The 13,406-nt window shown below is 37.2% G+C and overlaps 2 protein-coding genes across 2 annotated transcripts in view; one reads left to right on the top strand and one right to left on the bottom strand.

Moving 5' to 3' along the window:
* PTPRD (protein tyrosine phosphatase receptor type D) overlaps positions 1 to 13,406 on the bottom strand; it is a 2,089,263-nt gene that overhangs the window by 1,137,435 nt on the left and 938,422 nt on the right. The window lies entirely within an intron of this gene.
* Positions 4,603 to 6,155, top strand: LOC119230550 (60S ribosomal protein L29-like). The gene is made up of 2 exons (XM_054689753.1): positions 4,603 to 5,052; positions 6,150 to 6,155. Exons 1-2 carry the CDS (start codon positions 4,603 to 4,605, stop codon positions 6,153 to 6,155), a joined length of 456 nt encoding a protein of 151 aa, XP_054545728.1.

Below are 13,406 nucleotides of genomic sequence, written 5' to 3'. Positions count from 1 at the left end.
GTTGAAGCCTATTGGGAAAATGAAAGTACAACAGATCATCTGAAGACTCAGTAAATGCTTTTAGGGGAAGTGAAGTCTATCAATAGAACATGAGCTAAAATTTGAAGTGATAAAAGAGGGGTGGCTCCTTTTCTGTCAAATATGTGTTGAGACGGTAAAAAGGAGAGTTACAGGGAGGACTGAAGTAGAGGATAGGATATTGCTGGGGAGATAACTGTTGTGTGCTTGAGAAACAACTTGGGTAAGGGCAGCAGTCTGAAAGCAAATGGAAAAAAGTATGCAGTTAGTTAGGAAAAGAGGTATGTAACTTAGGAACAGACCAAATTTTTATTCTTTGCACTTTGAAATTATTTTTTGAAAATGAGTTACTAAGCATATTGAGAAAGGATGCTAATGTAAACAATAGAATAGTCTACTTAGTAGACAATCACCTATTGAATTGTATTTGCATACCCCTTGAGACTTTGTATTCTAATGTAGAGCCACAATTTATCTGTTTTGTCTTCAGGGGAAACAGAAATATTCAACTAGGAAGAATGCAGTTATTAAGAAAGCATATTATGTGCAGCATACACTACAGGATTCCTGATGAAAAACCATTCCTCTTTCTTAAGAAAACTTGATTTTTTTTTTAAGTTTTCCCTCTTTCTCTGTGTAGTCTTCAACTTAGGCAGTAATAGGAGGCATTCACACATTCAGAGGGTAAATATGATTGGTCTAAGTCAACAGTAATTTGTTCTTTTAGTCTGGGACATAATACACATTTGATCAATTAAATATGAAAGAACATTTTCTGGTAGTAGTCAGGTGGGACTTCTCAAAGCAGCCTCCTTAATCTTAAAAGACAAAGAAAACAATGTTCACTTTCTTCTGCTAAGTATCTGTGTGAGGATGTGAAATCTGAAACTCAGACAGACATCTTTTAACAATGAGGGAAATCTGACCAGGAATAAGCCTATGACAGGAGACAGAGAACAAAGATGGAAATAACAAAGGTCTTTGAAGACATCAGTAAGAATTAATCATTCATAGAACTATACAAATGCTCAAATACCTGTAAACAAACAAATAATCCTTTAGAATTTAGGGAAATTAGTTGCCTATTACTGGTGGCCCAAAGTATCAGAACTGATACATTAAGAATAACAAATTTGAAAGCTTGAAAAGATTTAAATTTTGCAATGCATGTCTTATTTTATCTTTGAACAAATGGAGGAGTTGAGAAAATAAATGACTTGTGTGAGGTCATACAAATCATAAGAAGCAAAATCAGGGTTCTTATATTTCACAAGTACCCTACAGATTAATATTTCATACATTTCAGCTTTATTTCAATATTAGAACACTCTTATTTGTATAAAATGAACCAGTAAAGTGACATTTAATTAGTGCTCAGTAAGTACTAAAGAATACCTGGTAGAGAGTATAAACCCAGTATTTTTGACATTGGCCATCCAGCAACAAAGAGAATATGATATTCTACTTGCATGCAACTCTATGAGTCACATTCCCATGGTTCTATAGGTTTTCCAACTTGCTTTGCTGTCTCTTTGATAATATGCACGTTATTACCATCGACACTATGTCTCTTAACTGACTAATTAGGATTTATTGTAAAGTAACTTTCACCTTTCCTCTGATAGGATAGGTGACTAAAATTTTGATGCTATATACAAAGCAGTATATAGCATAGCTAACTTTGTAGTTGATGGCTCCTTTGTAGCTAGAGGATAATGTTAGACTTTGCCAGGAGTCCTGAACTGTAAATTCCCTTCAGACTATTAATTTCCGAACACTATTACAAGGCTTAATTCAAACAATGTCAAATGTGTGTTGATTTAATCAAGGCATGTACAGTAGAAAGTGGGTATCTACCATAGGGATAGATGCACAAATGAAAAAAAGACATGCACATGGCGGAATATTAGTTAAAATTGATTGTGCCATCTTTCTCATTTTGGTTTGTAGCAAGTTTAAAGTAATTCCATTTTCTTAATTTACTTAATTACTCTGCCTTGTCTTCATCAAATTAAAAAAAAAAATCTCCCTACTTCTCTGAAGTCACATACTCTAGTAAATTTTTGGAATATATTGGTATAATGAAATTTAAACAATTGACAGTATTTTTTACAGAGTAGAGAAAGAACAAATTTCAAAGAAGATAATGGTTCACAAAGTAAGATTACTTTTAAAGACACATTTGAGTTTCAAGTTCAAAAAAAGGCAGTCACCAAAGATTGGTATCAAGCGATAACAGTGGCAGTTTATTAATAATCTGTCATGTAAAGCTGACATATTAGAAGCTGGATTCTGCTCAGCTTTACAATGAAATCCCATCCATTTTCTTACTACCAGAATTAAATATGTTCTGTTGAAAGGCTTTAGTAAGCTTAAATATGTTTTAAAGCTCTTTTTCTTAAATACATTTACTGCCTTTCCTACATCTCATTATCAACAAGTCAAATCGACAAAAGTCTAATCTTGATTCTTCCACATATCCATGGTATATCAAGCAGAAAGCAAGATAACATACACCTTTATATAAAGGTTGATAAGTTTGCCTTTAGACAAACAGAAAAGTCTTAGTAACTAAATTACTTGTTTTTGACATGTTGGGAGCGAGGAGAAGGTTAGACCTAGTGTGGAAATATATTAAAAGTTAAGCCTAAGGGATTTGGAGATGGATAATTTATTTAATCAGAATTATGTGTGAGCGAGACAGATAGGAAGGATCTATCCAAAGGTGTGAAGAGGTGATAGTCCACATGTACTGATACTAAAGGATTTTGGTGACGCATTTTACAAATAAATATCACTGAATTCATATATATTAGGTGAAATGCCTATCAGAACTTAAACTCCATTTTCTGTTTGTCCAACTTGGTTGTTCAGGATTATGTCATAATAAATCACTCAACATGATCTGCGTTAGCCTTAGGCTTCCAAAAATATGTCGACTATGAGGATTTGGGGAAAGATTGGCTAAAAGGTATGCAAGCTATTCCAGTATTCAGTAGAAATGTTAAGAGTTAGGCATAGAATTAAAGTATGTGCAGATTTCAGAAGCTTTGATTTAGGACTTGACATATCCATTAGAAATAAAAAATAAACAAACACATAAATAAACAATTTTACAACAAGTGAGTAAAAAACACTTGTTTTTTGTCTCTCATAGAGCTAAGGGTAGTAACAACTTGCATGCCAAAATATCATATTAACTTTTTTCAATTCTATGATTAAAACTTTCCCAGAGAGCCTGCAGGAATTTTTTTGTTTTTAAAATTTCACAGTTAAAATGTAAATGTTCTTGAGAGATATCACAATTGAATCATTTTTATTCAAAATATTAATCATCAAGCAGGGATACTGCAACACCTACTAGCAGATAAGTGTGCATGAGAAGAAGGGGGAGAAATGGTTTCCAGGAATTTAGTACATAACCCAAGGTAAAATTTTGCCATGAATCCTAAAAATGAAAGTATGTGTATTTTTCTCATGCCTTGGGGAAAACATCACTGGCTAGTACTAGTTAATGACTTTCTAACGATAAGTCCTTCAAAACTTCCAAAGAAGAATAGAAAAAGGAGTTAGCCAAACCTCACTTCTGAATTCAGGTAATGAGAAATGGCAATTTTAAAGTTTCATGGTTCAAGGATCAATGATTTTAAATGCCTTCTATTAACCAAAATTGACTGATGATAATTGGCTGATTTAAAGTTCCTTACCATGTGAACAGATATCAAAGCTTCATTCAAAATAAAAATGGCTTTTCTACAAAATGTTCCAAAGATCAATGTGAGCACTATCTTAAGTAGTTGAATTTAGTAAATATGTATACACAAAGTGTTAAGCAGAACAGTATTAGATTTAGGAAACTATTTGGGAGCTTTAATGATATAATTAAGATTGTAAACAAATATGTTGCCATTAATTTCTTTCTTGTGAACATGATTTGGTGTGTGGGGCAGGGAGAGGGAGATTACTGGCATGTGTTTTCTTCTTTCTTTCTTAGTCCTCAGTATATAAACAGTACTTGACTTTATGGGAAACAATTAAACTGTTAAGTCATTGTCTGAGTTGTTACTTAATTTATTTTTTCTCTGTATGACTCATCTCCTCAACTACACCAGATATAGTGGAAATAATATGAACTTCGAGGCTTAGCATGTTGGCTGTGTATGGATGTCATTAAAATATTTTAATATCAGTTTTTTACTCTGAGATATAGATAATAATAAGTCATAGAAAACTCTTAAAGATTAAAAGTAACTTAATATTTTAATACAAGGGTGTCTTATGTTTTCCCTTGATTTCTGCACCTTTTTTACATTTTTTACATTCCTCATTTTCTCCCAGAACTCTGTTTTTCATATAAAAATAATGCTCTTGTTCATTCTATCAAAAATATTTCCCCAAAGGTGATGTAAACACAACCTGAATCAGAAACAGCTTGGGATGCATGATTAAAATGTCATTTCCCAGGCTTTTCCCCAGATCCACAGAGTCAGACACCCCGATGGGCAAGACCAAAATATTTGTTTAAAACAAGCTTGCTCTCTTCCAGCTCAAGGCGCCCAGGGAGCCATGGGCCTTGGTGTAGACATGGCCAAATCCAAGAACCACACCACACACAACCAATCCCCAAAACGGCACAGAAATGGCATCAAGAAACCCCGATGCAAAAGACACAAATCTCCTAAGGGGGTGGATCCCAAGTTCCTAAGGAACATGAGCTTTGCCAAGAAGCATAACAAGAAGAGCCTGAAGATGATGCAGGCCAACAATGCCACGGCCATCAGTGCACATGCTGAAGCTCTCAAGGCCCTTGTAAAGACCAACATGGTCAGGGCCAACATCCCAAAAGGCAGCAGTTGCAAGCTGAGCCGACTTGCCTACATTGCTCATCAGCTTGGGAAACATGCAAGTGCCCACATTGCCAAGGGCCTTAGGTTCTCCTGGCCAAAGGGCAAGGCTCAAATCCAGGCCAAAGATGCGGCTGCAGCACAGGTCCCCAAAGGACACAGGCTGCCAAATGTACACAGGCTGTCTAAGGTGCCCAGGCCCCACAAAGGCTTAAGAATAGAGAATACTGTCTGCCCGTGTGAAGACAGAAGGACTGGTGTCACCCCTAGGTTGCTGACTACAGGGCACTTGTGTCATCCTGTGCTATTTGTACAAATAAATCTGATGCTGAACCTAAAAAAATAAATTAAATAAATTAAATAAAACAAGCTTGCTCTGAGAAATGTTGTGCAGGGTGCATTTGCATACAACCTCTCTAAGCCATGCTTACACAATGGGTTTTAACTGCCTTGTATTCTTATGTCCCAGCATCTCTTTTCTAAGCAAATCTTAATCATAACTGGCAGGAAACATTCTAAATTTGACAGGAAAAAAGATAAAAGTGGGAGATGGAATTAATTTCACTTAGCAATAGCCTGGACACAGTAGAAGTTAGGAACACTTTACCCATCACAGCATTTACCGGTATCTATGGTTGACTCTGCTTTTCTGATTTTTGGTCTATGTTGCCAATTTTCTGTGTTCTTTCCCACTAAATATGAATAAATGCATTACTTTTTCATATTTTTACTTTAATTAATTCCAAAATTCAGGAGTAAAAAATACCCTAATATTGTGGAGAAATTAAAAGGGAAGAAGTCTAAAGTTAAGAAAAGTTTTTAAGGTTCTCATTTGTCAACCTTGTTGACAAATCAACAGTATAACTATATATATGCATAAACATATTTATATCTGTTTCAATTTGTAGAAATTGAATATTTCCCATTGTGTAAGTACATTGTAAAATTTTCTGAGGAATGTATCCCTTGTTTAGAAGTGACAGAAAAAAGAAATGTCATCTTTGCAGGCTCCATCCTGGATACAGGAATCAGTTGACTGAATGTAAAGTCAATCTTTACAGACACAAATATATATATTTAACAATGCATGCCCAATATTTGCATCTCTTCAGTGTTGACGTAAGCAAGATGAAAGTTAAATCCTGCATTGCCTTCCTCTATCATCAACACATACTTAGGTCAGGACAACTTAGAATCAGAAGCTCCTAATCAATATCATTCTTCAAGCTAATGACCAACTGTCACTACCTATGTAAACTAAATTCAAATTTGTGTTTATTGAAACAGCTCTGACAGAGTAAAATCTTTCAGGGTGCTTATGGGTTCAAATCCTCACTTCATTTATCTACAAACTCTTTGTTAACTATCATGAATACTTCCAAAGATGGATATTTTCATAGATGAATGGTAAAATAGGTCATGATAATAGATTTAGAGGATACATTTGATATAAAAGAGACTTAATTCAAATTACAAATTCTGTTAATTGGATGAAAACACATACACACAGTCCAATTCAATAAAGACAATTATTTTAAGATTATATTAGAAGATTGTCTAGGTCTTCAGTTATGTAATTATTTTCTCTAGAAAGTTTACAAATTTTATAAAAATGAATGGAAATACTCTGCTAAGTAGTACTTTCAGATCTTTTTTGTTTCAATCAGCTCAGGTTGACTGGAAGAAATATTGCTTTTAACTTCCCAGTTTCCCATTCTCAGGAAATGTAAGTTAATTTTGAATATCTTGGTAAGCAGAGAACAATATAGCCTTTTAGAACACAATGACTGAATATTATATTCTTTGCAATGTAGTTTTAGCAAATAACATTGATTGTATAAATTAGACCATTCTTGAATTAAAGGGAAAGGTCATAGGAAATTCATAAAAGGAATCTCTCCACTCTTATTATTCTGGTAATGGGTATTCCAAAATGTGCTGGACCTTTTTAGAGATGTGCTTTTTGATTGTCAATCTTATCTGTCAGCATCAAATAGCTAAACCTATATCATTCTAAAATTGGACAGGCAATTATTGCTTTGTCCTCATACTATGTCCCTACTTTATTCTCAGATGATTTTGTTCCATACATAATGGTGCCATACATAATGGTACACATACATATGTGTATATATAGATATACATATATATAAATTTATAGGCTAAATGTGTTTCAAGTTTCTTTGCTGGTATAAATTATACTATTTCAAAACCAAATTAAGACACTATGTTACTTGTTACATAACAATAGTAACACCAAAGCATCTTAAAATGAATTCAAGTGCTTATTTCTACTTTGTTTCTGCTACTTCTTTACTTGATACAAAAACATGTGGGTGATACTCTTAATTTTTTTTTGACTTTACAAATAGTATTCAGGAACATTTATATAAGTATTAACATCATTTTAACTTTTATCACTAGCTAAGAGATTAGACACCCATGTAAGCAATCTATTACACAATTACAGATCGAAGCACAGAGTCACATCTATCCATATAGTTAACATGTCAGTTTGGCAGAATGCTTATTTAACAAAAATTCTGACTATGGTAAATGAATTGCTAAACTTTCAATGACTCGCTCCTTGCCAAATCTAATGGTCTTTGCTAATGTGGTTATCATTTTATTTGTGATGTACTAAATAATCATTTAGATACTTTCATAAACATCCAGTTGAGAAATGACTAGTCTACAGCATACAGTAGATCTATCTTGTCCAACTTATAAAAGGTGTAAATCACCGAGCTGGGATTTTAAAACAGTCCCTCTGCCTTGATGAACAACTTGTCAATTTTTATCTTTTTTTTTTATTCTTCTCATTTTCCTTAGTTTTCTCTGGGACTATAAGTGGCTCTTACTACCAACACTGAGTTCAACTTCTGGTCTATAAATACCCTGGCATGTCCCATGTGAGTGCAGGAAAACCATTCAAGTCTAAAACATTTCCCAGAGTAGTTACAAAATATTTATAGAGAAAAGCAAAAAAAAAAAAAAAAAAATTCTGATACTGTGTTTGTCTACTTCTCCAATATGTAAGCCTCATTAGCATTTCTTTCTATTATGAAAGCTGTTCATGTATTTGACTTCAAATACCATTCTCAAAGACATGAATTCCTAATGCACATTTCAGTTCTATAACAAGGCATCACTTTCACATGCCTAAGAAAGTCCCTTTGATTCTTGTAATAATTATGAACATAGTTCTCTTCTACTTGTGCACTTTTTTTTTTTTTTAAGATTTATTTATTTATTCATACAAGCACTGGGTACAGTCAGAAGCGCGGGAGGGTGAGAGAATTCACCAGAGTCAGAGGGGAGAGCAGAGCAGGCAGACTGATGAAGTACACTGCTGAGGGGAGCAGCGGGTGGCAGGAGAGGTCTGCGCGCCATGTTGGACCCTCGCCCGGTAGCCGGGGATGGAACCGGCCCTGCAGAGGCTGTGGGCAGCCTCACAACCCAGCGCTCAACTGCTGCACCACCGGGGTGGCCCTACTTGTGCACTTTTAATTACCATGATATATATGTGATTCTAATTATTACAGATACTAAAAAACAGATGTATGAATATACTATGTATATCAGCAGAAGTATTTACATGAATAAAAAGCAAAAAAAAAAAAATAGTCACATGCATAACTTCAATTTGTCTGTACCAAGGTTTCCAGTTTCTTAGGTCCTGAAAACTCTCATTTAGCAGGCTAATTTTTATAATTGTAATCCTTTCTCTCAATCTCTCCCTAAAAGCTGAATGGTGGACTTTCAACTTTCCTTGAGCAATAAAATATGCTGGCAAACTCATTTACCTTTAGAAATAAAAGTTCAGTATTAGAATTTTGGAATTATTTTTTTTTTCATTTTTATAATCAAAGCAAATATATGCAGAACATCATTTCAAAAATAGTATATATTGCTTATTGAGGGGATATTACATAGGTCATTATAATAGAGAATTTGTTGATTTAGTAAATCTTTTGGGAAAACTTCCTAACAAATTTATCCTGATTCCTTCACTCAATATTCCATAAGGGAAATGTCAAGGTTGAAGGGGATGTAAATCTGACTCTTTTTATTTGTTTATTTTTTCAGTCTTCCCACTGCCATTGGTTTTTCTCTAGGACTATAAGTGGCTCTCACCACCAGCACTAGTTTCAACTTCTGGCCTATGAATACCCTATCACTTCCCATGTGAGTGCAGGGAAATCATCTAAGTCTAGAACATTTCCCAGAGTAGTTAGAGAATATTTGGAGAGAAATGAAAAAAAAAAGGGAGCCCCCAAACTGAAGTTTTGGGATTTATGGAATATAGAATACCGAACTACCAACCACCATAATTGGATAGGTTCTCCCCCATATGTTATTATCAAACTTTTCCTCTACCCTCCTCTAAAGTGGGGAAAAATTCTATTTATATAGTTATCTTTGGAAGAAATAAAATGTTTTAATACTGCCCAGCATAGAATAAATCTTTCCATTTTCCTGGAGAATCAGTATTATTTTGACAGAAGAATGCAGTGTTTAGCATTTGCCCAGAAGTCTCTTATTTCTATATAAATAGATATAGCATCATAAAATTATAGAACTCCTAAAACCTTAGAAGTCATGTTGTCCCACCATCACATGTTAGAAAGGATCAAATGAAAGCCAGAAGGCAACACTCCCTAAAAATCTTATTAGATGGAAACATTCCCCTTATCTGCCTCCAATACCTAGAAAATCTCATATTCTTTCTATAAGAAATAGCTCAAATTTTACACCCACCAGGTATAAAATAGATGCTGTCCTAGACTCCTATAGGCTTTCATTATTATCCTAGTCTCTCCTATAGCATTTGCTTCATATTCACCTAATAGGATCTATCAGCTCTGTTATGCCTCTCCTTGGTTGTGAAGCCTTGAGCAAGTTTTACACATTCTCCTAATCTCAGTTATATTGTGGAAGCAACAGTCCTTTCCTTACAGGGCCATTGTAATGATTGTTCTAAAAGATTTAGCACATTGCCTGGTATATTTTACATTTTCAGTAAACCATACCATTGTTATTGGGCTGATTTATAATTTATCTGTTTACGTGTCCTTCCCCTTCACTGTTTGGTGAGTTCCAGAATGAGCTGCTAGCCCATCTAAGCCTGAGTGATTTGCACTGTGCTGTGTATACAATTTTCTCTGAGTAAGTGTATGTCAAACACATTAGAGAAAGACTATTCATACATGTCGGTGTCTGGTGAAATCATTTATTCATTCTTCAGGTAGGTACAATGTCTTCTAAATGTAGTGTTTTTTTATAGTAGATCAATGTTTCATTAAATTTATTATATATATGTTTATTTAACTTTGGGATTACATTTTTACTCCACCATAATTTTACATGCTTTAGTCACTCTCCACCAAACCTCCCATGCTAATGCCAAATCCCCTTCCTTCCCTAGTTACTCCTTCCTCCCCACTGTTCCCTCCTGCACCCAGTGTATTTTTTTTTAAGATTTATTTATTTTTATACAAGAACTGGGGTATAGGCCAGAGGCACGGGAAGGTGAGAGGATTCACCAGAGACAGAGCGGGGAGCAGAACAGGCAGACAGACTGAAAACACTGCCGAGGGGAGCAGCGGGCTCGTGAGAGGCATCTGCCACACTGTGTGGATTTCTCCCTGGCTGGCCAGGAGGGAATTGAACCTGCGCTGCAGAGGCTGCGGACAGCTTCACAGTGCTGTGTTCAACCTGCTGCGCCACTCGGCAGTTCCTGCAACCAGTGTATTTTTTACTAAGCCTAAGGTTTGTTTTTGTTGTTTTTTTTGCTGGTATATGCTTTTGGTTAGTTTCAGCCAAAATAGTTCTAAAAGTTCTGTGAAAAATTGACATTAGTTGAGCCACTTCTAAAATGAAGCTAGGCAGCCATCAAAGAGAAACTGCATTACCTCTCTTGTTTAAACTGGGTCACAGACCTTTGGTCTGGGTCAAAGTCAATTGTTAAAAAAACAACAACAACAAAACAAAACACCAAGCAGAAAACTGCTTGAGCAGATATCCAAATCATGAGAACTGACAATTATGGACTTTTTGCCAGAGGATAGAATCAATAACCACTTACATATATATATATATATATATATATATATATATATATATATATATATAACCAAACTAGTTTAAGTTTGTTAACACAATTAACTCTTTAAAACAGTAAAATATTGGCCAAGCCAGTGCTTCTGTATGTGTGTCCTCAGCAGAGTCAGGTTTTTTTTTTTTTTTTAACTAGAGAAATTTCATACCAAATTTATTGTGCCCTTCTTTGGTTTTCCAAGAAGAAAATAAATTCTTCCCAGATACATTGGATTGCATTCTTAATTTATATTCCTGATGCTATGGGCTGACCTGAATGTTTTCAGTTATCTCTCTGTTTCATATGTTGGCAAATGCTTTAGCAGTGGTATTCAAAACAATTTTCCATGGTAAGTCTTTTAAGTAACATTTTACCTGTAATGCTTGAAGTCTACACTGGGAAGACTGACTTTCTTATTTTTGTAATACTTTTAAAATATTTTCCATCTGAAAGTAGTTGCCAACAGGGCTATTAAATCAACTAAATTTCTATGACAAATTTGTGATAATTTACTTATTGGGCTAAAATGCTTATCACCTTATTTTCAGGAGATAAAACATCAATGTAACTTAAAATATATATTTACCTCTTTGAGTAGAAAAAAGGTAAACATAACACCTTTTATTTTTAAACTTATTTTAAGACAACATTTTCATAATGACAGTATCTTTCCTTGTAACCCACCAGATTGAAAATGCAATAGGTAAAATTAATGCATATCATATAGTATTTTATTTATTTAAAGCTTTATTTATTTATGCATAGAAGGGTATAAACCAGAAGTGCAGGGGGTGAGAGAATTTACCAGAGACAACACAGAAAATGAAACAGTTGCATCTACTGAAATACCCTGCTGAGGGGAGCAGATAGGAGAGGTCTGCAACACCATATGTGGGTCAGCTCCCTGTCTGAGGATTAAACTCAGGCCACTGAGGTGATAGCATTGAGACTCAACCCCCAAGCCACCATGGAGGCTCTTAGGGTATTTTACATTAAAGACATTAAATTATTTCTTTAATTTTAAAATAATTACATATTGAATTAAACTTACTGGCTACGTGGTTAACTATGTAATTATAGGTTTCAAGCAAATGAAGAAACTATTTTTTCAAACCTGAGTAAAAACTCAATATAGAGGAGGGCGGAGCAACATGGCGGCGAGGAGACGCTGCGAGTAAGATCTCCCATTAAAAAAAGTTAATAGGGAGGAAAAGCGGCAGGTCCCAGTGAGAACTGTGACACGGAAGATAAACGGACGACTCCAGCAAACTGCCCGAAGAAGAAAGTTGCCATAAAAGAGGACCAGAAGGCAGGGAAGCGCAGAACCCTGCTCCCCTCCCCCGCCCACAGAGGCGGCACTCTCCGACCTGCAGAGAGGAGGAAAACGACAAACTAAAACTGCCAACAAGAACAAAGGACGCAGCAAGCGGGACTGGGAGTGGAAAGGAACTATTGCAGCCACCACACCCTGTGAACGGGAGCTGTGGAGAACCCCCGCAGGATCCGCCGGAGGTGAGCTCCGGGCGCCATTGAAGAGAGCCCCGCCCAGGAGGAGACCAGCCCCAGCACACAGCCCCGGCCGCCCGGTAAGCCTGCGCAGAAGCTGCGCGCCAGAAAAACAGACGCGAGCGGGATTGCGCGGGGAAAGCGGCGCGGATTGCGCGGATCGGATCGCAGCTGCCCAGGTCCCCGCGCCTGCGACCTAGGCTTGCCGGGAGACGACCTAGGCTTGCGGGGAGACGCGTGGAGGCCCTCCCTGAGTGAGCAGGAACCAGGCGCCCAGGCAGGGGAGCGGGATTCAAAAGGCGCCATTCCCGCGCCACTGATCTGGGCTACAGCCCGCGTCCTGGAACTGAGGGCTTTGGAACTGAGACCCGGGGCACGAAATTAGGGGCGTGGGTTCCGCACGACAGTGGGGCACAAGGCAGACACAGCACCCCAAAGCCGTTGAGGTGTACCCTACCATCCCTGCTCTGCTCCCTGTCCCACGGGGTGGAAAATCAGCTCCCCAAGGGCTCTAGGAGAGATCTCTGGCGCCACCTAGCGACTTGTAGCCAGCACAGGCTCCTGAAGGAGATAGTGGCCAGCTGGGGAGTTAGCCCACGCCTGGCCCCTTCCGACCAGTAGTCTGAGCCCACAGGGGGAGCGAGCGCCCACAGCCTGGGCAGACCAGGCACGCAGAAGAGTGTGCCTGACACCATACCCGCAGGGAGTGTGTCCCACATCACCATTTTAGAACAGGGACATTTCTTCAGTAAAGACTACCTGCACAAGGCTTCCTCAGGAGCCAGAGGTGAGCGGGGGAAGTTCGCCCACGCCAGACCCCCTCTGGCCTGCAGTCCAAGCCCAGTGGGGGAGCAGGAACCCACCGCCGGGGCAGACCAGGCGCACAGGGGAGTGTGTCCCCACATCGACATTTTAGGACAGGGACCTTTCTCCAATAA

This window comes from Talpa occidentalis, unplaced genomic scaffold (assembly GCF_014898055.3).
Source record: "Talpa occidentalis isolate TD23 unplaced genomic scaffold, MPIMG_talOcc4v2.1 talOcc4.7, whole genome shotgun sequence".
NCBI lineage: Eukaryota > Metazoa > Chordata > Mammalia > Eulipotyphla > Talpidae > Talpa > Talpa occidentalis.
The sequence above is the reverse complement of the archived record's forward strand: the minus strand, read 5'-3'. Positions and strand labels throughout refer to the sequence as shown.